This window comes from Rhamphochromis sp. 'chilingali' (assembly GCF_963969265.1).
Source record: "Rhamphochromis sp. 'chilingali' genome assembly, chromosome: 10".
Taxonomy (NCBI): domain Eukaryota; kingdom Metazoa; phylum Chordata; class Actinopteri; order Cichliformes; family Cichlidae; genus Rhamphochromis; species Rhamphochromis sp. 'chilingali'.
Window position 1 is genome coordinate 23,448,963 of NC_137937.1, and position 24,346 is coordinate 23,473,308.

At 42.5% G+C, this 24,346-nt stretch overlaps 2 protein-coding genes across 4 annotated transcripts; both read left to right on the forward strand.

The window, feature by feature from the left end:
* Positions 1 to 1,685: 1,685 nt before the first annotated feature.
* On the forward strand, positions 1,686 to 6,992 carry qng1 (Q-nucleotide N-glycosylase 1). Its single transcript, XM_080893010.1, has 7 exons — positions 1,686 to 1,738; positions 2,520 to 2,710; positions 4,137 to 4,287; positions 5,006 to 5,118; positions 5,560 to 5,703; positions 6,338 to 6,533; positions 6,613 to 6,992. The coding sequence occupies exons 2-7, from the start codon at positions 2,528 to 2,530 to the stop codon at positions 6,840 to 6,842; spliced, it is 1,017 nt and encodes a 338-aa protein (XP_080749136.1). The 5' UTR covers positions 1,686 to 1,738; positions 2,520 to 2,527; the 3' UTR covers positions 6,843 to 6,992.
* Positions 6,993 to 10,122: 3,130 nt separating this feature from the next.
* Positions 10,123 to 21,292, forward strand: LOC308403547 (kinesin-like protein KIF27; the record flags this gene model as incomplete). 3 transcript variants are annotated; one of them, XM_080893076.1, is made up of 14 exons in its annotated part: positions 10,123 to 10,612; positions 10,889 to 11,089; positions 11,519 to 12,507; positions 13,125 to 13,267; positions 13,486 to 13,591; positions 13,730 to 13,932; positions 18,013 to 18,134; positions 18,247 to 18,384; positions 18,783 to 18,994; positions 19,479 to 19,541; positions 19,774 to 19,944; positions 20,072 to 20,248; positions 20,350 to 20,577; positions 20,849 to 21,292. In XM_080893076.1, the coding sequence occupies exons 1-14, from the start codon at positions 10,315 to 10,317 to the stop codon at positions 21,290 to 21,292; spliced, it is 3,495 nt and encodes a 1,164-aa protein (XP_080749202.1). In that variant the 5' UTR covers positions 10,123 to 10,314. The 3 variants fall into 3 exon arrangements, with proteins under 3 accessions (XP_080749202.1, XP_080749200.1, XP_080749201.1); XM_080893074.1 differs by having other exon boundaries at positions 10,124 to 10,612; positions 13,125 to 13,268; positions 13,421 to 13,591; XM_080893075.1 differs by lacking the exon at positions 19,479 to 19,541 and having other exon boundaries at positions 10,124 to 10,612; positions 13,125 to 13,268; positions 13,421 to 13,591.
* Between the last annotated feature and the right edge of the window lie 3,054 nt (positions 21,293 to 24,346).

Sequence of the window (24,346 nt, forward strand, 5' to 3'; positions counted from 1 at the left end):
GCCAAACAACAACAGTTGCTTAAAGGCACTTTATATTGTATGATAAAGACCCAACAATACTGCAGGCATGTGATTGAAGAGTGAGTATGTGAGTGCAACCTCAGATGAACAACATGACACATCACACTCATTATTTAACAAAACATTCAAATTGTAGACCCTGTGCTTCTGTAGAACCATTTTCTGTACAACTGTCAGTCTGATGATGTTGTGGAGGAATTTTGGCCCAATCTTCCTTACACATTGGGTTCATTTTATTGAGATTTCTGTGTATTCGTTTATACACAGTTCTCTTGGACGGTGCTCCAGAAGTGTTGGATGTGGTTTTTTCAGATAAAACTTTGCAAACAGAAACCACGCTGTCATGTTTTTAGAGAGAAGAGGCTTTCTTCAAACCTGGCAACCGTTCCAAACAAGTCATATTTGTTCAGTCTTTTCCTAATTGTGTTGTCATGAACGTCAACACTGATGGAGGACTGTAGTGTCTGAGATGTATCTCTTGGGGTTTTTTGAGCATCTGAGCATTTCACAGGAACTTGTATTCCTGGGAATATGGGTAACTATAATGTTTGGAAATGACCTTTTAACCCTTGTCAGACTGATCTTAGAGAAGCATCAGTTGCTTCTCTAAGATCATTGCTGATGTCTTTCTTCTTTGGCAATTTGTTAACGCACACCAGAATGCTCCAGACAAATACACTACTATAACTTGTGCTTTTGTAGAGGTGCTCGCACCTGCTGATGATAAACACATTTGCTCACCATCACCTGGCCACAACTTCATTTTTCATACAGAAGCAGTAAGAGTGTGCTTAGTTTTTCACACACTGACTACATTTTGGGTTAGTTTCCGTTAGATAACACCACGATGTAATATGGCATGTGTTGTTGTTCATCTGAGGCTGTATTTACCTCATTTTAACACCCAGCAAGAACCACATTTTATATTCAGACGTGTAAATATATATATATATATATATATATATTATTATATTACTATTTATTACTTTATTGTTAGGGCTGTTTTTGTTGTGCATCTGCACCTTATTGTTGTCAATGTCTACGCATGGGACAGTGTGAAACGTAATTTCAATTCCTTTGTATGGCAAGTACATTTGAAGAAATTGACAAATAAAAGTATTCTATTCTATTCTATTCTAAAACCTTAGAACTGAAAGAGAGTGGAATTTATTTCACTTTCTTTAATATGAGTCCCCCCCCCCCCTAAAAATAAATAAATAAAAAGAAAATAAATTCAAATATTTTCCGGTGAGTTCAAGAAAAGCAAAATACACTCACAATAGACTCTCGGAGTAAATGTATGAAAGTTTGACTGAATAATTACTCAGATTGTTTTGTTATTAAAATTTTTACTTAATAATTTTGTGTTGATCATACTCAGCCAGCAGAAATAAATCTATTGATTTATATATTTTTCTTTCCTTTTCTTAAAAAACAAATAGAGAAGTTAATTCTTATTGGCTCACCAGATCGTCCTCATGTGGTGTTATTACAGTCATTTACCTCAAATCCCCTCAAACCATGAGATTTATGCCACCATATTTGAGACATTTTTACACCAGCAGGCAGTTGGAACGGACGTTGCTTTGTTGTTTCCTCTCTTAGCTTCTTGTGATTGGTTCACTAACCAGCTAAGGCCACAAGCGAGGCTCTGATTGGTCAATAGCTGGAAACCAGGTAGTGGGAACAGTAGAGCGCGGGTGTCGTGCTTTCGTCGGTGAGTAGCAATAAAAAAAAGTACTGCTGCCCACTGCGTTTATATTAGAACACAGTTTTTATTATTTAATGACGATGACTGTATACGCTCAGAAATGTCCTTAATGGTCGTGAAACTCCAGAGACCGCGTGCGTGCTCCGGTAGTTGCACTTTGCACCTACAGGTTTCTCAAATAAACGCGATGGCGTAAAATTGGCCTGCATAACAAATAATTTAGCCTTAAAAATGAATGAAACATATAAGTGAGAGGCAAATCATGTTCACTGAGGAGAGGAGTAGAAAATGGGGTTCATTCAGCAGGCAACCGGAGCTGTGCGTCACTGCGAACATTAACGCACAGTCATCAGATACTTGAGAACTCCTGGAGGGGTGTAATTGTCTTCTTTTAGGGAAAAGGAATAGGAGTGACGTCGGTCAGACATGCGTCGCTTTTATGTTTGAAGTGCTTACACAGGATGAATACCTGAACCTTCAAAATAAATCCACGTTTCTTTTAAATGTTGGCCCAAAGCACTTCATTGTGGAGAATGTTATTAGACGATTTTTGTTCTTTTTTTATAATCTGCATCCATTTTTTGGTCATTATTTTTATTATTTCAAATAATGAATCTTTAGTTTGTAAAGGACTTACTCAATCCATACATGTTTCATCAGCTCTAGTCTTTGCATATATTAAAGATAGTTGTGTTTATCCCCACACTTACATTCGTGGACTCTTCTTATTTCCACAGAGGAGTGCATTCATACTATGCATGCTTGTTTTAATTTCTGCTCCTTACAGTCTCCATCATGGAGCCTCTGTTACCAGGAGAGTCTGGCCAGTTCATAGCAGAGCAGAGTCGGGATGTGTTTGTCGAGGATGAAGGAGTGCAGAAGGTGGCGGAGATGCTTTACGGTCTCCAACACAGTGACGAGCTGACAGCCAGTGGCTGGAAGAAAGCAAATCCATTGGCCCCAGCACCCACATCTGACCAGGGGAGTGTACTAGTACCCAGGCTATGAAAAGATTCTTCATAGTATACAGTATTGTGCAAAAGTGCTGAGCCATCCTTCATTTCTTTATGTTTTGCTTCCAAGGAGCCAGAGTTTCTTGCAATGTTTTAAAATGGTTTTAAGCAATAGTTCTTCAGTCCTTCTGAAAACCTTTCAGAAGATTTTCTTCCATCATTTTCATCATTTTTTTTCCACCAGTTTCTGGTTTTCTATCAGTCCTGAATATCCCTATCTACTGTCTCTGTCTTTGGCGGTTCATCAGTTTTCCCTCCAGATGTCGACCTCCGTGTGTTCCCTAGTTTTTCCCTTGGTTATACCTATATATAAGTTAGACCAAGCATTATATCTGCTATAGTCAGGGGTGCACATAAGTGGTCCGCAGGTGCGCATTCACTGTCAAAATAAAAGACGCGCACCAGATAAGAAGTTGCAATGCGCGTTTGCGTCCATATAAAAGGCACTGTTTTTTTCCGCTAGAGTGGGATTTTCACGGCACATTGTGCACCACATCTCTGTGCGTTCATCATTTGTTTGAAGCCAGCTCACCTCCTGCAACCACTTTTCCGAGAATACGCGCTTCTTTTGCGGTTCGGACTCCTTCTGACATTTCGTTGGAGGTGGAGGAAAACCAAAGTAATTGCTTAAAGGAGCTTCTTCGACATTTTTAAGAGTTCTAAACAAACGTCTGTCCTCCTCCAGAAAATCTTATGTACGCAAACGCGCGTTGCAACTTCTTATCTGGTGCGTTTTTTTTATTTTGAAGGCGAATGCGCACCTGCGGACCACTTATGTGCAGCCCTGACTATAGTGCTATGCCGAAGTCTTGAGTCACCCCTCATTTCTTTATATTTTGCTTCCAGGGAGCCATATTTTCTTATAATTTTTGAAGTGCTCTTGAGACATTCCCTTTTAAGCTGTCTTTGGGCATTGGCTGCTTTTTCACTTCATTTAAGTCCGGTCCTTGTACCTAGCCATAATAACTTAGTGGTTATTATTGTGAAATTTAAAAAAGAAAAGAAAAAAGGTTTTAAGGGGGGTTTATTTAATAGTTGCAGCTAATCAGGTGGTGAGATTGTGAATATGTGTTGCTTTACTCTGTTTTATATTACCATAAATATAAAGTATTAAGGTTTTCAACTGTTGTCTGGACACAATGAAGGATTTATGAAATGATTGTATCTACTGACATCCAGAATTAATCAAAAAGACAGTAGCTGCAGTGGTCTTTGATTGTATTTTGTATGGGTACAGGTTTTTAAAATATTGACTAAAACACTAATTTAATACAAATTTTTAAAACCTCAGTGGAGAAACCCTGTCTCTTTTGGACAGTGTGTTACAGTATATTCACTTTTCTTTCCTTTTTTTTGTATACTTTCTTAATAATTTGTGCAATTTACCACTGCAGGCATTGAACTGGGTATTTGTAGTAGACACCATGAACTTTTCCTTTTGGCCAGAGGAAGAAACCCAGCAATGTGAGGTGACTTATAAAGGCGCCACATACACAGGCTACATGACCCTGTGTGCTGCCATCACCAGAGCCATGGAAGAAGGTAAGAGTACATACCTGTACATCCACTTAGTTACTATATTATACAGACTTATAGAAAATAGCAGTAGGCAACTCACAGCACTTTCTATTTTAAGGTAAAGACTCTTCAGCATTATACATAGAAAGCCAGAAATGTAACAATCCTTGATGAGCATAAACATGAAGGATGGAAATGTCAGATTTATAAATTGTTTGCCGCTGTGACTGTTTGCAGCAAAGTTACAACCATGCTCTTACCTTTACTTCATACATAATTTTAGGTGTTTTAATCCTAGTCTCTGGAGAACAAAATGTATATTTTGATTGTCCCTCTATTCTGTGCAGTTTTGTTATTACCCATTATCGTGTTTGTGCCCTTTATTTGAACTACGACTGCTGGGAAATTGCTTGTAGCTCTGCATGTGCCTGTGCATCATTTATAATTAGCATGAATGACTCCGGATATGAATCAATTATGTCTCATATGGAATAGCTCTCAGTGTGTGGTCGCCATGGCCTTTATAATTACAAGAGATTTTCTCAGAAAAGCACAGGTAGTTTGGCTCCAGTGTGAATCTCGGGGTGGGGGGTTGACAGCGTGAGATCAGAGCAAATTATGTATTTTGAGTCTATTGTGAGCAATGGCCACTGTCAAGTTATATTCTTATTATTGCACACCGAGGGTAGCTCCTGTTTTAAGATTAATCCACCTAGCACCTTCTCTTCTCCACACTCCACAGGTGTACCTATTACTGATCCAAAGTATTTCTCTCAGATGAACGTGGAGGAGTTGGGACGTGTCCTTCGGTCAGACAATGAAACACCCATGCCGATGCTGCGGGAGCGTCACCAGGTTCTGATATTAATACGATATTCAAATAATGATTCAATTGGTCAATATATGGATTTCAGTAATGCTTCAGTTTTGATTTTACTTTGCTTTTTTACTTTCTTTAAATCTAAAAGCTGTCTTTTCAGTCAGGGCAGTCTCAGCATTTACAAAATGAAAGGAGTGCTTTTTAAAGCAACAGTGACTTTTTCTTTTAGAAATAAACAAGGTTTTACATTCCTCTATTCAACATCATGGTACATATATTCATATTTGGCACATTTTTCTGCCTTTCTTTGTATGAAATGTCAAATTTTATTTTGATATTAAGCAAGAAAAGTGATTTTATGGTTCAATTAATTATTGAGTCTGTTAGTTTTGTTACATTTATAAACACAAATTTAAATTGTGGCGCTTTCTGCCTGTTACATTTAAAGAAGCCACCTGCTGAATCTTTTTAACAAGGTGCTGACAGAAGGCGGCCGTGTGCTGCTGGAACATGGTGGAAGCTTCCGCAGTTTTATCAGCCAAGCCGGAAACGACGCCCAGAAGATGGTGGAGCTCATTGTGCAGAAGATCCCCTCGTACAGGGATGAGGCTACATATGAGGTGAGAGTTTAGCAGGATCATTGTACAAATTAGGAACCTCTTCTAATTGGGAATGTGCAAAAAATAAAAGAGACGCCCTCTATTTGCTGCACTAGTTTGGCTTTTCAGAAATGTCAAGTTGGTACAAGAGGAAAGGGTTGGAATGATTAACTTATTTACAGGTTTTTAGATACTAATACAATCACTTATGGTTGAATAGGTCACAGTGAGCAAGCATAAAACTGTAATTTCCCCAAATATTTGGAAAACTGATCTTTTTATTAGTACGGAGCATAAATACATAACTGTGCAGATACTTTGAGTTTTCAGCCTAATGATACAGCCTGTATATTGCTTTATAGATTATGCACAATGCATAATACATATTAAATGCATATATGAAATATATGTGATCAAATATATGCATTTGGAGAATTTAAAATAAATTGTGATGTGAGAGTTCCACCTCCTGGTCAAATACAGTGCAGCAACACTGATGCTGTCAGTTTATTACACAGTCAGAGGAGAGCATTATACTCTTTGACGTTATTTCTTTAATTTTATATTTGTGTAAGAACACCTGCCAAATTATAAATATTTGTGGCCTAAGGACAAATACGATGTTGATATTTTGTCACTTTCTTGGTTGCGTAAGGGTAAAAGGATTTCATTCTACAAGCGAGCCCAGATTCTTGTGGCAGATTACTGGGGCCTCATGGCGGCCAGAGGACAGGGTGACATCATTAACATGGATTGGCTCACCATGTTTGCTGACTACAGGGTTCCTCAGGCGCTTGTCTACTTAGGAGCTCTACGATACTCTGATACGCTGATGCAGGCGTTGAAGAACGGTGAGACAGTAGTGTGTCTATGCACTTGTTTCTCTTGCTGAAGATAATATTTCAAATCACGAGATATAATTGTTTTCAGGTGAGCTTCTGTCTTCAGGAGACCGGAGAGAAGTAGAGATCCGAGGTTGTTCCATTTGGTGCGTGAAGCTGATCAAAGACCGTCTCCACAAGCTGGTGCAGGAGAGAGATGGACAACCCTGCAGTGTGAACTCGGTTATCATCGACTTTTACCTGTGGCCTTACGCCAAGCAGCACCACAAAGAGATGGCCCACATTCCCATACACCACACACGCTGTATTTACTATTGATGAGCTGGCTGGCAGCCGTACATACAGGAGGCTGCACTTCTCAGTCTGCCGCTCGCTGGGCTGAAGCCAAGCACATCACTGTGCCAGGTATACAGTGGGGCAAAAAAGTATTTAGTCAGCCACCGATTGTGCAAGTTCCCCCACCTAAAATGATGACAGAGGTCAGTAATTTGCACCAGAGGTACACTTCAACTGTGAGAGACAGAATGTGAAAAAAAAAAAATCCATGAATCCACATGGTAGGATTTGTAAAGAATTTATTCGTAAATCAGGGTGGAAAATAAGTATTTGGTCAATAACAAAAATACAACTCAATACTTTGTAACATAACCTTTGTTGGCAATAACAGAGGTCAAACGTTTACTATAGGTCTTTACCAGGTTTGCACACACAGTAGCTGGTATTTTGGCCCATTCCTCCATGCAGATCTTCTCGAGAGCAGTGATGTTTTGGGGCTGTCGCCGAGCAACACGGACTTTCAACTCCCGCCACAGATTTTCTATGGGGTTGAGGTCTGGAGACTGGCTAGGCCACTCCAGGACTTTCAAATGCTTCTTACGGAGCCACTCCTTTGTTGCCCGGGCGGTGTGTTTTGGATCATTGTCATGTTGGAAGACCCAGCCTCGTTTCATCTTCAAAGTTCTCACTGATGGAAGGAGGTTTTGGCTCAAAATCTCACGATACATGGCCCCATTCATTCTGTCCTTAACACGGATCAGTCGTCCTGTCCCCTTGGCAGAAAAACAGCCCCATAGCATGAGGTTTCCACCCCCATGCTTCACAGTAGGTATGGTGTTCTTGGGATGTAACTCAGGATTCTTCTTTCTCCAAACACGACGAGTTGAGTTTATACCAAAAAGTTCTACTTTGGTTTCATCTGACCACATGACATTCTCCCAATCCTCTGCTGTATCATCCATGTGCTCTCTGGCAAACTTCAGACGGGCCTGGACATGCACTGGCTTCAGCAGCGGAACACGTCTGGCACTGCGGGATTTGATTCCCTGCCGTTGTAGTGTGTTACTGATGGTGACCTTTGTTACTTTGGTCCCAGCTCTCTGCAGGTCATTCACCAGGTCCCCCCGTGTGGTTCTGGGATCTTTGCTCACCGTTCTCATGATCATTTTGACCCCACAGGATGAGATCTTGCGTGGAGCCCCAGATCGTGGGAGATTATCAGTGGTCTTGTATGTCTTCCATTTTCTGATGATTGCTCCCACAGTTGATTTTTTCACACCAAGCTGCTTGCCTATTGTAGATTCACTCTTCCCAGTCTGGTGCAGGTCTACAATACTTTTCCTGGTGTCCTTCGAAAGCTCTTTGGTCTTGGCCATGGCGGAGTTTGGAGTCTGACTGTTTGAGGCTGTGGACAGGTGTCTTTTATACAGATGATGAGTTCAAACAGGTGCCATTCATACAGGTAACGAGTGGGGGACAGAAAAGCTTCTTACAGAAGACGTTACAGGTCTGTGAGAGCCAGAGATTTTCCTTGTTTGAGGTGACCAAATACTTATTTTCCACCCTGATTTACGAATAAATTCTTTACAAATCCTACCATGTGGATTCATGGATTTTTTTTTTTCACATTCTGTCTCTCACAGTTGAAGTGTACCTCTGGTGCAAATTACTGACCTCTGTCATCATTTTAAGTGGGGGAACTTGCACAATCGGTGGCTGACTAAATACTTTTTTGCCCCACTGTACATACAAACAGACTTCTCTTTGGCTGCAGTGGAAACAGCTGTGAAGTGTTAATGCAGCGTGTCTTTCTGAGTGGGCACTGCTGTTCATTTCCGGTCTCAAATATGTCGGTCATATTTTCTCACAAACCTCTCGATGTGGAGAAAATGATCATATTATGCCAATCTGCGTATGCTCTGCAAGTATATAACAGTCTAACAATAAATGATATTCATCAAACTGGAGGAGGATTAGAGTACTTTGGTTTTTGATACTGTCTTTCTTTTTTAAAAGGAGTGTAATCAGAGTGTTTTTTAAATTCAGTGTAGTCAGTATTATGCATTTCATGAGTGCAAATGGATAAGCCCGATGTTAACATGCAGCTCTTTTTACTTCTCTCTTTTTTTTCTTGGTAACATAAAGCCTTTGGTCATTTCTCTTTTCAGTGAAATATTATTTAATACAAGTTATATAGAGGCATCTTGCTTTCTGCTCCTCTTTGAAAAGGGAACAGAAAAAAGTGACAGCCTGCACTGAATATAGCAAAAATGTGATGAAAGATGGAAACCTTCCTCAGATGAGAGATTTCTGCAGTCTGCATAATGAAGGAGTACAGATATTGTGTTAAGCTGAATATTGAGAGGCTTAAGCTAAAATTTGAAATAATAATAAATTATCTAGCAGATGCAGTCTGCCTGAAAGGTATACTGTATTATTAGGATGACAGCGTGTGGTATAATAGATTTCATGTATTTTCTTCGTGCCAGCTGAGTTTGTTAGATGGGGTGCTCTGCTGTTGTCCAGTAAGTGATGCAGAAGGTGGTCAGGATTACCCATGACCCATCGCACAGTTTGTGCAGTGATCTCCTCTCCACCACAGCTAGAATAGTGTCCAACTTGCAGCCAATCACAGAGCCTGCCGTCCTGATCAGTTTATGCAGTCTGTTGGTGTCACCAACTCCGATGCTGCTCCTCCAGCAGACCACAGTGAGGTAAGCTGCGCTGAGCACAACAAACTGTAGGAAAAGCTCCAACATTTTGCTGCACACATTGAAGGATCTCAGCTTCCTTAGGAAACGAGTGTGCTCGTTCCCCTCTTGTAAACAGCTTCTGTGCACTCCTCCACTTTATCCCAGGACAGACATGGCCTGTTTCACCACACTATACCTTTGAACATGGAAACATTTCTGTTTCAGAATTCTTGTACATCTAAAAGAATACGTATTTATCCAGAATGACCAGACAAAAAAATTAAACTATACACTCATACTAACCACTAAGCAAATGCCTGTGTAAATAAAACTGCTCTATACCTTTGTAAAGTAGAAACTGAAATCTTTCGAATTGGAGAAGACTTGAGTAAGAGCTCAAACCTCTTCGCAAACTTAAAGAAGTCCGGTCGTCTTAAAAATAGAGTTAAATAACAATTGGTTGGTTGTCTCATATGATCGGTTTCGCTGTATGGCAAATGAAAGTCATCATATCTTAAAAAGACCTAACAAATCTATAAATTAAGTAAATCTCAGACTCCTGATGGCGCTGTCGCCTTAACGGCGCCGACTTCCACGAGTACTCTTGAACATCCCACTTCCGGTTTTATAACGGCGGCGGCAGCGGTTTCCCGGGCAACCGAGGACCGACAACAAACGAGATGTCACAAAGTTTAACAAGAGCGCGACAAGCGATTGCCCGAAAAAAAGTGACCAGGTGTTACGGTGAATTTGTGTTTATTGAGTCTTGTTACTATCGAGATAAACAAGTTAAAGAGCTCCTTTAAAGACATCAGGACGTCATGAGCGAAGGGTGTGTGCGGGTGGCGGTCCGTATCCGGCCTCTGCTCCCCAAAGAAGTCCTCCACGACCACAGGGTGTGTGTACGTGTAGTGCCGGGGACCGGACAGGTGATGGTGGGTGAGGACCGACTCTTCACCTTTGACAACGCGTTTGGACCATCAGTCAGCCAGGATGAGGTGTACGAGTCCTGCGTCCAAAGCCTGGTGGAGCGTTTGGTCGACGGTGAAAATGCAACCGTTTTTTGTTACGGGCAGACCGGATCAGGCAAGACGTACACACTGGGCAGAAGGAGCCGAGGTAATGTGAAATTTAACCAAAAAAAATTGGTTAAGCTCCAACACAGAGCTTAACCACTCTGACTGATAAGTGACTGATGAGTTCATGGATTGTAGGAAAAAGGGAACTAAGGGGTTCAGGGGGTTGTTTATTTAATGTGGAAAAACCAACATCTGTGGACTTGAGTCTTTAAACACAGCAGTTTTAGGAGTTTTGTTTGTGCTCTCCAAGGCCCATTAATCATCTGAACTTTCTAACTTCATAACTGTAATTCTCTTTTTCCAAAACCTTCCATAGATGAAGAGGGGGGAATTATTGACCACGCAGCCCAGGATCTGTTCCTATACCTGGCGGAGAAGAGGAAGGAAAGTGATGTTGTGGATGTCACAGTGAAGGTGTCCTACATTGAGGTCTACAGGGAGGAACTAAGAGACCTATTGCAGCTGCAGACCACCCACAAAGAGCTTCGTATCAGGGAAGATGAGAGGGGAAACACGGGTAATCAACTTTTTCTACCTTTACTTTACATATATTTTAATATTCAGAGTGGAAATAAAAAAGTAGAAACCATACACTTTCAGAGATGACAAACAGTATCCTATATTTTTGACCATCCATCTGAGTTTCATCCGACTGATAGACCGATTGTGATGTTATTAACATGTATGTATTTCAGGATAAAAAGTTTGAGAGAGCGCACTGGAGAAATCACAAGTACTGCGAAAGATATTATATACTGTGTAATCATTTACAGTCAGCGACTCTGCGGTGCACCTACTTGTAATAATATGTAATATAGTTTTCAGCACATTTAATGAGTGAATGATAAATGATCCAGTGAGATTAGGCATTTTGTGTGAATGTCTGCCTACAGGGGAAGCAACAGTCTTGTTTCATTGACTAAAAAGTCTCTTTGTGTGATTCCAGTGGTGGTGGGAGCCAATGAGGTTGTTATCACCTCAGCAGAGGAGCTGCTCAACAATGTAGAGATGGGAAATATTTTCCGGCACACCGGCACCACTGGAATGAACGAGCGCTCTAGTCGCTCTCATACCATCCTCACCCTTCAGGTCATGTTATCCTGCCACAACAGCAAGAACTCTTCCTTTAAGTCTGTCCGCTCCTCTAAGCTCTGTCTGGTTGACCTGGCAGGCTTGGAACGTGCTGGAAAAACTGGGAACACCGGGACACAACTGAAAGAGTCTGCTCATATCAACACAGACTTGTTTGCGCTGGGCAACGTTATCCGTGCACTTTCAGAGCTAAGTCGAAATCGGCACACTAACAACTCCTGCAGTGCACACGTACCATATCGTGATGCCAAGATAACTCGACTCCTTCGTGACTCATTAGGAGGCAGCGCCCACACGCTAATGGTGGCGTGTGTAAGCCCCTCCGACCACTTTGTAGCTGACACCCTGAGCGTCCTGCAGTTTGCATCCACGGCCCGATCCGTTCAGAACCGTCCAGGAGAAACACCGGATCAAACAGAGGTTAAATCATGCCCTACTACAACCTGGCACCCCAGTGATGCTCGACTAGGGGAGCTGGAGTATGAAGTAGAGACACTGAGAGAGCTGTTGAAAGGGAAGGAGAGAGAGGTGGAAACAGAAAAAGCAAAGACTGGTCAGAGATATGAAGAGGGAAGTGACATCAATGCATACTGTCAGACCGAAGTATCTGAACCAGATAGGACAGCAAGCCGAGAGGAAACGTCACAGTACCGTCTGTTGGCAGAGGAAGCTGCTGCTCTGCTTGAGAATATCTCTGGCCCCTCTCCAAGTCCTTCTTTCAGGGAGCGGCTGGAGAGACTCAGAGCTGTCAGTTATTCACCTCCAACTCGTATGGAGTGTTCAAAGGAGGAGGGAGACCATTTTGCTCCATTAAACCTCAGAGAAGAGCTTAAAAAATGCCAGGTAACTATAAAAGACTTTAAAAGGGATGTTGCCATGAAGAGATCGCAAAAACTTTGATTACAAGCAATTGATAAAAGTAACGCAAAAAACCTCAGAGATTTTTATTTGCTTACCTTGAAGCCTAAAAGATGGCTAGTGTCTCCAACATGTGGACATGCCTGTCACATTAAACAACAACAAAGGCATGTAAATGAGCTTGGTGTCTTATATATATTACTGTACCCTCATAGATACCTGTTATTCAGAATAGGAGAAGCGTATTCAGACTGAAAGCATTCAAACTGCTGATGGAATTGCCGTTAAAGAACTGAAGTCTAATATGGATTTTTTTTTTTAAAACCACTGACATATCTAATGTAAACTAAGAATGACTGCATCCCGTTTAGATTTGAGGCTGTAGAAAGAAGTGAAGCCATTGGTATATCATTGGTTATTCCTTTGTTTCCGTTACAAGTTGTCAACATTTCGTCTGGAATATCTTATCCTCTGAGAGCTTTTGATAAGGTGATGTGAACAAATGCAGCATGGCTCAAATGGAACTGTTTACATAAACAAAAGCCAAGCTGTACAATTTTATAGGCTTGCTATCCTATCCAGTTTCTCTTTTGTATGCTTAGGAAGCTCTCCACATAGACGAGCAACTGTTGGAGCAGAAAGATGCAGAACTGAGACGGGTAAAGGAGGAACTCGAGAAACTCCTTCAAGAGAGGAAAACTCACCTTATGTCGTTAGAGGAAGAAAAGCAGCGATTACGTATACAGGTGAGGAGGAGAACACTGCAATAAAGAGCTGCTCTGTGATGCAGAAATCAGTATATTTTATTTACGGGAAAAAAAATTAAAAGATGAATTTAAGGCATGTCTGCTGTGTTATCGTTTGTTCTTTAAATGTGCGCCTCTGTGCAAATGTTTAGACAGAACAACTGGTGAACCAGCAGATAATGATTGATCGCCTTCGTGGCGAACTCATGACCTTTCGGGGGACAGCCTCAGGGGCAACAGTGGAAGTGGGGAGGTCTGAGTACAAGAGACCCCACAGTGTCCCTCTGATCACACACAGCTGCATGTGGAGGCCTCCCAGGAAGGTAGGTAACTGTGGGTAGTGTGTGGGTTAGGTTGGTGTCCATAAGTGTGGGTTTTTTTATTTTTGTTTTTGTTGTTTTTGTTTGGTCTGTTATAATGTTTTTTTTGTGACTTTTATTATCTGTGCCTGTGCCTTCTAGATTCACTCCAGTCCACCAGCCTATACGCTGGAGAGGGTAATGGCAGCTTTTAAGATGCATGGCCAACTCTTGCTGGCTGAAATCAAGGAAAAAGAGGACGTGTACTGCCCGCTCTTAAAACAGCAGGCAGAGAGCAAAGATAGCAGACCAGAGATGGAGGAAGAGGATGAGAATGACACATCTATGCGCAGACCGAGATTTAGGTGAGAGCAGCATTCTTACTTGTGCAAAAATAAGTAGTAAGTTTCAAGTAACTTACACTCCAAATGCTGACTTAACTAATTTAACTACATGTCAATTTTCTCTGTAATTCTGTTACATAAATACAGTGCAATATGCTAAATTTATTGGTTAAATGAAATTTACATGATTGGTATAGAATCCCTAATGATTAATTATTTGAATAAATAAACATTTGATTTTATATATTTAAGCTGCATTTTATTCACAACTATTGCTTTATGTTTATTGAGGCTGAAGAATCTTTTTTAGTGTATTCTGCTAAACAAGCAATCCCAAAAATCTGAGGCATTAAATCATTTATTCATGTCTAAGGCAATTTAAGCTAAATGTGTAGTGCGAGGATGGACTTTGAAGAAGTAAAAAGTTGTTTTCTTCAGATGCTGCTGCATTTATTCCACGCCGCTTTTGCACTTTGCATATCAATTTTGGGAAAAGGGCTGGATAGTGTGTTGTGTGTACTTGAAAATCCAGCGACACGCTGCAATTTTGCTGTCAAGGATGACTGCATATTGTGCTGCTAGGCAGCGACCTGTTCAGACAACAAACCACTCTTCACTTGGTTTGTGCAGCCAAGCAAACGTCTCACAAAGGCAAAAACATCTAATGTCAAGTTTTTCAGTTTCTCTTTTTATTCTTTTAGATTTTTTTCGATTTCTCTGCAGGTTTGAACCGGCAGCTAAAGCAAGTTTTGCACTTTTTAAAGTAACCCTCTTGGTTTGATCATCTTCCTCTGCATTTGTCACATATAATGAAATAAGGAGTCACCATGTGATCCTGAATTGGATGAATGAATCTATTTGCCTCATCAATTGTCAGTGAAGGACATTAAACTGTACGGAAAGTGTGTATTTGAAGAGTGTGAGTGGATTTTAATTGAAGCAAATCTCTATATAACGCTGGGATGTCAAACTCATTTTACATCGAGGGCCACATCCAGACCCACTTTCATCTTAAGTGGGTCTGGATGAGTGAAGCTTTCTGTGTAAAGCTATTTAATGACATATTTAATACCTGAGATATCTTATATAGCATGTCTCTGTTTTTCTACATGAAAAAATGTGTAAAATAGAGAAAAGGTTCTGGTAGATCACTATGAGGTGCCGTATGGGACATTATTACTGAAACGCTCTCACAAACACTACTGAAATTTTATCTCTGAAGGAAAAAGTGGCTACACAGATGTCTACTCAGCAACCTGCTAGTAGCCTAAGTGTAGCAGCTGCATTAGTTAACAATATATTAGCCTCAGCATAAGTCAAAATTTAGAATAGAAGGAGACAGGCATTATCCTGGTTAATTTTTTTTGGCATATTTGCTTTTTGTCTTTTATAGCAAAGAAAAAAATATCTTAAAATCATTAATAAAACCATGGAGAGAAGGCTTAGCGTTCCTCCATTTAGCACAATGGATATATTTACTCAAAAGTATGATGATGTTAATAATGTCTGAGACACCCAATGCTCGATGATCCGATTTATCGATGATAAATAATTTCCCCCAGGGATCAATAAAGTATTCTGATTCTGATTCTGATCCATATAAAAAAAATGATATGATGTAATTCAAATGGTGGCACATCATTAATTTTTAGGGAAATCCAATTTTTTAAGTCACACCAAAAGATTGTGTGATAGGGCATAGAAAAAAAAAAGATGTTCTAGGGTTTCATTTTCATCAGTACAAAAAGAACACTGATCCACCTCAAAGCCAAATCTCTTTTTTAGAAATTCTGCCACAGGATTAATTTTGTTCATTACTTTAAAGCGTGTTTCTTTAACTTTAGGTAGAATAGGCCATTTCATAAATTTCGAGTATGCTTTATCCAGTGTATCTGAAATAACTATATTAGAACCATGCCATGTAACCATTCTGTCGTAACTATGAAATATTTTGTCTTTAAAGAAACTACTAATAAATTTATTATTGCATTTTCATCAAACAGCTGACATTGTCCTAGCAATAAATTTGGGAGCACTGATGAGAAATTATTGTATATCATAAAGTTTTTAATCAAATGAAGCAGAGGCAGTGGGGCCAGTTCACAAAATTTGTTATATTCTCTTTGAGAACAATTTAGACAATATTTTTCTGAACAGTCTGTGTAACTTAGAATGACACCGTTATCATCCAACAAATCTGTTATGAATATAATCTTTTTGTTTAAACCAGACGCTCTTGAAAATTGATTTTTGATTAAGTGTTATTACCCTATTATTCCATAAGGTTGAATTATGGGGAGAAGTTGTGGGTAAATATCATTTTCCAAAAATGCAAAGTCTGTTTGGGAAAGTTCGATATCTTGCTTGGGATTTTATTTACCTCAAAATCACATTTCAAAATGAAGTCTAATCCTCCTATTTTATTAAACAAGGATCGGAACTACATAGAGTCTGGCTGTGACAGACAAGATTTTAACCATTTAATTCTAATGGTGCCAACCATTAGATTAATAGTGGTTAATAGTGTTAACAGTTGAGTTGCCAATATAAAAAGCTTAGGGGAAACAGGACATACTTGCCGAATTCTGTGTTGCAACTTGAATCCATTCCTGGATTCAAAGAAGCTAATATATTCTTAAGTAATGCGGCTGCTTCACTTAGGCTACTAGCACAGCCGTCCCCAATCCCCAGGTCCTGGACCAGTACCGGTCTGTGAGTCGTTTGGTACTGGGTCGCAAGAGTTGAGGCTCGAGTTTGAAATTTATGGTTTTCAGGGTATTTATTGTTTTGTTTTTTTTTATATCATTTATATTGTTAACTCGGTTTCCCATGTGTTATGAATAAATCTTCTTTTTTTTCTTTTTTTTTTGGTACCAGTACTGATTTTATTTTATTGTATTTATCCATGACACCTTAAAGGCCGGTCCGTGAAAATATTGTCGAACATAAATGGTCCGTGGTGCAAAAAAGGTTGGAGACCGCTGTACTTGCAGGTTGCTGAGTAGACATCCTTGTAGTGTTTTGGAATTTACCACTTTTTCCATTAGTTTCCTTGTCAGGAAACAACTTCCTGTTCAGCGGAAATGCCTCTCGTTTCAGTGGAGTGTGTGAGAGCATTTCAGTAGTGTGTGTGTGTGTGTGTGAGACCGTTTCAGTGGAGTGTGTGAGACCGTTTCAGTGGAGTGTGTGAGTGCGTTTCAGTAGTGTGTGTGTGAGAGCGTTTTAGTGGAGTGTGTGAGTGCGTTTCAGTAGTGTGTGTGAGAACGTTTTAGTGGAGTGTGTGTGAGTGCGTTTCAGTAGTGTGTGTGTGAGACCGTTTCAGTAGTGTGTGTGTGAGACCGTTTCAGTGGAGTGTGTGAGTGCGTTTCAGTAGTGTGTGTGTGAGACCGTTTCAGTAGTGTGTGTGTGAGACCGTTTCAGTAGTGTGTGTGAGAACGTTTTAGTGGAGTGTGTGTGAGTGCGTTTCAGTAGTGTGTGTGTGAGACCGTTTCAGTAGTGTGTGTGTGAGACCGTTTCAGTAGTGTGTGTGTGAGACCGTTTCAGTAGTGTGTGTGTGAGACCGTTTCAGTGGAGTGTGTGAGTGCGTTTCAGTAGTGTGTGTGTGAGAGCGTTTCAGTGGAGTGTGTGAGAGTGTTTCACTAGTGTGTGTGTGAGATAAAATTTCAATAGTGTTTGTGTGTGAGAGCGTTTCACTAGTGTGTGCGTGAGAGCGTTTCACTACTGTGTGTGTGAGAGCGTTTCACTACTGTGTGTGAGAGATAAAATTTCAATAGTGTGTGTGTGAGAGAGCGTTTCACTAGTGTGTGTGTGTGTGTGTGTGAGAGCATTTCAGTAATAATGTCCCTTACAGCACCTCATAGATGACTGTCCTGATTGATGGTCTGGCCCCCAGACCATATGTTTGACACCTCTGATATATGGTATTATAACATATGTATTGTAAATACTCATAATTTTCCCTCTGTGTGTAATATAGGCCTGATTGGTGTTTTGGAAATGTTTCAGGTGTTTGATTTACTAAGTCAAGCTTTGATTCAGAAAACTCAGTATAAAGTTAATGTCAAACGATGTCCGTGGACTAATAGAATGACATTTCTGCAGGCGTTTTTTAAACCAAACATGGACCAATCAGCAGAAAAAATCAGCTCTGAAAGAGAAAAACGCAGAAGAAAATCACACATGTGGTGGAAAACCAGGACTACAGCAGCCTCAGAGAGCCACAGGTACACTTTACATGCACTCTGGTTTGCACTTGTCTGTAGGCTTATCCTTTTTTATAGTGATGGCTTTCTGCCTTAGAACCTTTCTATGACATTCTCAGCTATTCTTTTCTAGCCATCAAGGAAAACCAGCTCAAGCAAAGATCTACGAGGAAAGCAAGAATAAGAGCAAGCGCTACTGAGAGAAGGATCCGAGATCTGTCAATCAACATGCGCATGAAGGAGGAGCTCATCAAAGCGCTTGAGCAAACTGGTGTGTTTAGATAATGTCATACTTTGTATTCTGCTCTCTGCTAAGTGAGGAACTATTGAAGCCTCTGGATTTATTGGTGTATCGAAGGAAGTATGAAAAGCTTTATAACCAGAATGTCCTGCAGCTTCCAGAAGCATCATTAGAAATTCAAAGATGACAATGACAAGAAGATTGTAATGATTAACTTACTATACACAAGCTTATCCACGACCTGCCTACACTGATCATCTCAGAGTCATGTTTTCAAGTAATGATAGTATATTTCTCTAATGCTCAGGCTGATTCTTGTCTACCCTAGATTAATTTGGCTTTTGAACTGAAAACCTGACAAATTTATTCATGTTATCTATTATTTTAAACAGTACATGCATCTCTAAGTGTGTGCTTTTGTGTGGTAGACAAGGAAACTCAGTCTTTGGAAACACGTGACAGGCAAACTGAGGACGGCAGAAAAGCCGGCGTTTTTGCAAGACTTTCCCTGCAGAGACGGGAGTTGCGAGTGGAGATGTATCACAGCCTGCAGCACATGAGAGCGCAGAGAGCACAGCTTCAGAGCAGCCTGAGAGAGACCAGTGAGAATAACAAAGAAGTCCAACAAAATGAAAATGAGGTTAGCTGTACAGATTATTTTAAACAACAATAAAAAAAAAAGAGATGAACTTATTAAAATTGTTTTTGTGTGAGCATTTTGCCTTGTTGGTCCAAATACATGATGGGGCAAAATGAGCAATACCAAGGAAAAATAGTTAATAATTAGAAAAAAAATCAACTTTAAAAAGAAACAATAGAGTTTTTTCACAGTTTTACAAAATGGTAAAAACATCCATACGCCTAACTTTTTCTCACTTTCATATTTATCTTTGCTTAACGAAAGTTTAAATATGAGTCAGCTTTATAATCTTCACATAAAAGCAGTTTGACCTTTATCTTATAAAACCTTAATGTATTTAAACTAATCAGAAAATGGAGGAATAATATAATAATGTGATCACCTGAAAACTGTTTTATCATTAAGAGAAATATCAGATTTGAACAATATATGACAAATAAGGGGGGGGGGGGGTTTGTTTGTTTGTTTTTGTTTGTTTTTACAGGAGCAAAGTGCTGGAGTTTCAACTGTATATAAACTGTATAAGTTAGAGGACACAAATGAACAGGTAAAACATTGTTCTTGTTCCCCTGAAATAGTCATTTGGACAGTGCGTTTAGTTTAGTTTAGTTTAGTTTAGTTTAGTTTAGTTTAGTTTAGGAAACTTCAGGTATTAAACTTCTTACAGTGTTTTAGGGTCTACCTTTGTCGTGTCTTCATCAATCTCCTTTTTTGTCCCTTGTGCCCCTTCCTTTCCTCTTTTCCTTCCTTCTTCTCCCTCCCTCACCTTCTCACTGTAGCTGTGTTGCAGTAGTTGGCTGGAGGAGGAAGAGGAGCATGTTCTTCAGAAGAGAGCAGAGCTGAATGAGCTGGAGGAGGAGCTGAAGAGGAGAAAGGAGGTTCTTATTCACAGGGAGGCGTGTGTGCGACAGAAAAGCAAATTAGAGACCAAGAAGCTGTGCTCCAGTCAGGTCAGACTGTGTTTGCTATGGTTTAATTTAAATACTATCACAAGTCACTTTATTAATTACAGTAAAAGATTAGGTGGACACATATAAATGGTAGAATTAGGAGGTTTATTATCAATTTGTTTTTCAGGCTCTGAGTCAGGACCTGCTGCACGTGTCGATGCAGTTGGAGTCGCTGGAGAAGCAGCTACAGAGGAGGAAGGCAGGAGTTACCATGAAGGAACTGGAGAAAGAGAGAGACTTGCTTAAAGAGAGAAGAGACGCTCTGGACGCCCAGCTGAATGACAACCAAGTGCTCACTGTGGAGGTCAGAACAAAGGGAGTGTTGTGTGTATGGTGTAAATTTGACCACGATGTATTTCTGGTACATGTTTAGGTGAAGTGATGTGTGTGTGTGTCGTCATGTAGGAGACGCATTCCCTTCTCCAGGTGGAAGAAGCTATCGAAGCTCTGGATGCAGCACTTGAGTTTAAAAACCGCTCGATCCAGGACAAACAGAAGAAGCTGTCGGCCACAAACTTTTCTTTGCATCAGTCACAAAACGCTGAACCCGCCCAACTCTGTTATGTCACCAGAAAACTTATGGGCCTGTCGCTGCCTGAGGCACTGGAGCTGCTTGTGAAATATTTCAACAAGGTAACGTAAAATACTTGCATACATATGTATATACGGAATATTCTGCTTTACATATAATCCATATACATTCTCCTTTCTAGTTCTATATCTTGTTCCGTCTTCAAATCCTCTATTAATTCTCTTCCTTTTCTTTCCCATCATCTCAGAGTTTGATAAAAACTTGTTAATTTACCTGTAAAAAGTGATTTTATGGTGCTCATACGGAATCTGAAAGCTCTCTTTTTCTCCTTCTGTTTCATCCATCCATCCATCTTCATCCGCTTTATCCAAGGCCGGGTCACGGGGTCAGCAGCCTAATCAGAGAGGCCCAGACCTCCCTCTCCCCAGCCACCTCCTCCAGCTTATCCGGGGGAATACCAAGGCGTTCCCAGGCCAGCCGAGAGATATAATCTCTCCAGCGTGTCCTGGGTCTGCCCCGGGGCCTCCTCCCGGTGGGACATGCCCGGAACACCTCACCCAGGAGGCGCCCAGGAGACATCCTTGTCAGATGCCCGAACCACCTCAGCTGGCTCCTTTCGATGTGGAGCAGCAGCGGCTCTACTCTGAGCCCCTCCCGGATGGCCGAACTTCTCACCCTATCTCTAAGGGAGAGGCCAGCCACCCTTCGGAGGAAGCTCATTTCTGCCGCTTGTATCCGAGATCTCGTTCTTTCGGTCACTACCCACAGCTCGTGGCCATAGGTGAGGGTAGGGATGTAGATCGACCGGTAAATTGAGAGCTTTGCTTTTACACTCAGCTCCCTCTTCACCATGACGGACCGGTGCAGCGTCCGCATTACTGCAGCTGCAGCCCCAATCTGTCTGTCGATCTCCGGCTCCCTTCTCCCATCACTCGCGAACAAGACCCCGAGATACTTGAACTCCTCCACTTGGGGCAGGAACTCATCCCCGACCCAGAGTGGGCACTCCACCCTTTTCGGGCTGAGAACCATGGCCTCAGATTTGGAGGTGCTGATCCTCTTTCCCGCTGCTTCACACTCGGCTGCGAACTGTTCCAGTGCGAGCTGGAGGCCCCCACCCGATGAAGCCAACAGAACCACATCATCCGCAAAAAGCAGAGATGAAATTCTGAGGCCACCAAAGTGAAAGCCCTCCGCCACTTGGCTGTGCCTAGAAATCCTGTCCATAAAAATTATGAACAGAACCGGTGACAAAGGGCAGCCCTGGCGGAGCCCATCACCCACCCAGCCCATCACCCGACTTATTGCCGGCAATGCGAACCAAGCTCTTGCAACGGTTGTATAGGGATCGAATGGCCCGTAGCAATGGGCCAGACACCCCATATTCCCGCAACACCTCCCACAGGACACCCCGAGGGACACGGTCGAATGCCTTCTCCAAGTCCACAAAACACATGAACAGTAGACTGGTTGGGCAAACTCCCATGCACCCTCAAGTATCCTCGAGAGGACAAAGAGCTGGTCCAGTGTTCCGCGACCAGGACGAAAACCGCATTGTTCCTCCTGTATCAGAGGTTCGACTAGCAGACGAACTCTCCTTTCCAGCACCCTGGCATAGACTTTCCCAGGGAGGCTGAGGAGTGTGACCCCCCCTGTAGTTGGAACACACTCTCCAGTCTCCCTTCTTAAAGATGGGGATCACCACCCCGGTCTGCCAGTCCAGGGGTACTGCCCCTGATCTCCACGCAACATTGTAGAGGCGTGTCAACCAGGACAGCCCTACAACGTCCAGAGCCTTCAGGAATTCGGGGCGGACCTCATCAACACCAGGGGCTTTGCCACCAAGGAGTTGTTTAACTGCCTCAGTGACCTCGCCCCCGGAAATTGGCGGGTCATTCCCCTCATCCCCAGACTCTGCTTCCTCCTCGGAAGACGTGTCAGTGGGATTAAGGAGGTCCTCGAAGTATTCCTTCCACCGCCTGACAATTTTCTCAGTCGACGTCAGCAGCGCTCCGCCAGCACTATACACAGTGCAGGTAGAGCACCGCTTTCCCCTCCTGAGACGTCTGACGGTTTGCCAGAATCTCTTCGAGGCAGTCCGAAAGTCTTTTTCCATGGCCTCTCCGAACTCCTCCCACACCCGAGTTTTTGCTTCAGACACTGCCCGAGCCGCATTCCACTTGGCCTGTCGATACCTGTCGGCTGCCTCCGGAGTCCCACAGGCTAGCCAAGCCCGATAGGACTCCTTCTTCAGCCTGGTGGCTCCCTTCACCTCTGGTGTCCACCATTTGGTTTGGGGATTACCACCACGGCAGGCACCAACCACCTTGCGGCCGCAGCTCAATGCAGCAGCTTCGGCAATGGAGACGCTGAACATGGTCCATTCGGACTCAATGTTCCCAGTCTCCCTCGGAATGCTGTTGAAGCTCTGCCGGAGGTGTGCGTTGAAGATCTCGCGGACTGGGGTCTCTGCTAGACGTTCCCAGCACACCCTCACTACGCGTTTAGGTGCACCGGGTCTGTCCAGCATCCTCCTCCGCCACCTGATCCAACTCACCACCAGGTGGTGATCAGTTGACAGCTCAGCCCCTCTCTTTACCCGAGTGTCCAGAACATATGGTCACAGGTCTGCTAATACGATTACAAAATCGATCATTGACCTACGGCCTAGAGCGTCCTGGTGCCACGTGCACTTATGGACACTCTTATGTTCGAACAAGGTGTTCGTTATGGCCAAACTGTGATTAGCACAGAAGTCCAATAACAAAGCACCGCTCGGGTTCAGCTGAACTGCCACTCGGCGCATAAGCGCAGATGACAGTCAGGACCCGTTCCCCGACCCTAAGTTGCAGGGAACAAACCCTCTCATCCACTGGGAAAAACCCCAACGTGAATCGCTACCTTATCGTGGTGGAGGGGTTTGTGTGTCCCAGGGATCCCAGAGGCTATGTTGTCTGGGGGCTTTTGCCCCCTGGTAGGGTCTCCCATGGCAAATTGGTCCTGGGTGAGGGACCAGACAAAGAGCGATTCAGAAGACCCTTATGAAGAGAACATCGAGGGAACAGTTTACCCTGCCCGAGATAGGGTTACCGGGGCCCCGCCCTGGAGCTAGGCCCGGGGAGGGTGCCCGAGGGCGAGCGTCTGGTGGCCGGGCCTTAGTCCATGGGGCCCGGCCGGGCACAGCCCGAAGAGGAGACATGGGCCCATCCTCCCACAGGCCCACCACCTGCAGGAGGCACCATAGGGGTCGGGTGCATTGTGTGCCGGGTGGCGGCCAGGAGCAGAGGCCCTGGCGGACTGATCCCCGGCTGCCAAGACTGGCAATAGGGACATGGAATGTCACCTCTCTGGTGGGGAAGGAGCCTGAGTTAGTGCGTGAGGTTGAGAGGTACCGGCTAGATATAGTCAGGCTCACCTCTACGCATTGCTTGGGCTCTGGAACCAGTCTCCTGGAGAGGGGCTGGACTCTGTCTCAGTCTTTTTGTTTCAGTCCATCATTTTTATGTTTCACATTATCTCCTTCTCTATCTTCAACCCATCTTCAATCCATCTTTCTCCACCTCCCCCTGCAGTTGGACCATATCTGCTGAGAAATACAGCTGCAGGATTTCCTTTTTTCTAATAAGTTTACTCACCTCTTTTTCTCTTCACATGTGGTTCAGTGGTGTACCACTATTGCACCACTACTGCCCACTTCTGCCAAGTGCTTTCTCATAGTAGGTTGTGTGATTGTTGCCGTTTTCCCTCTGACATTGTTGTGTATTGTAGCGTAGTGTCCCTAAAATATAAAGAGATCAAAAGGAGGCAATTAGGGTGGTTCGAGTGTCTGACTAGGATGCCTCCTGCGTGCCTCTAAGGTAAGGTGTTTTT

Excerpts from the sequence above, each read along its gene's own strand:
- qng1 (XM_080893010.1), top strand. The coding sequence starts at position 2,528 with ATGGAGCCTCTGTTACCAGGAGAGTCTGGCCAGTTCATAGCAGAGCAG. Across the intron at positions 2,711-4,136 it reads CCCCAGCACCCACATCTGAC|CAGGCATTGAACTGGGTATT; the intron begins CAGGGGAGTGTA and ends AATTTACCACTG. Across the intron at positions 4,288-5,005 it reads CACCAGAGCCATGGAAGAAG|GTGTACCTATTACTGATCCA; the intron begins GTAAGAGTACAT and ends CACACTCCACAG.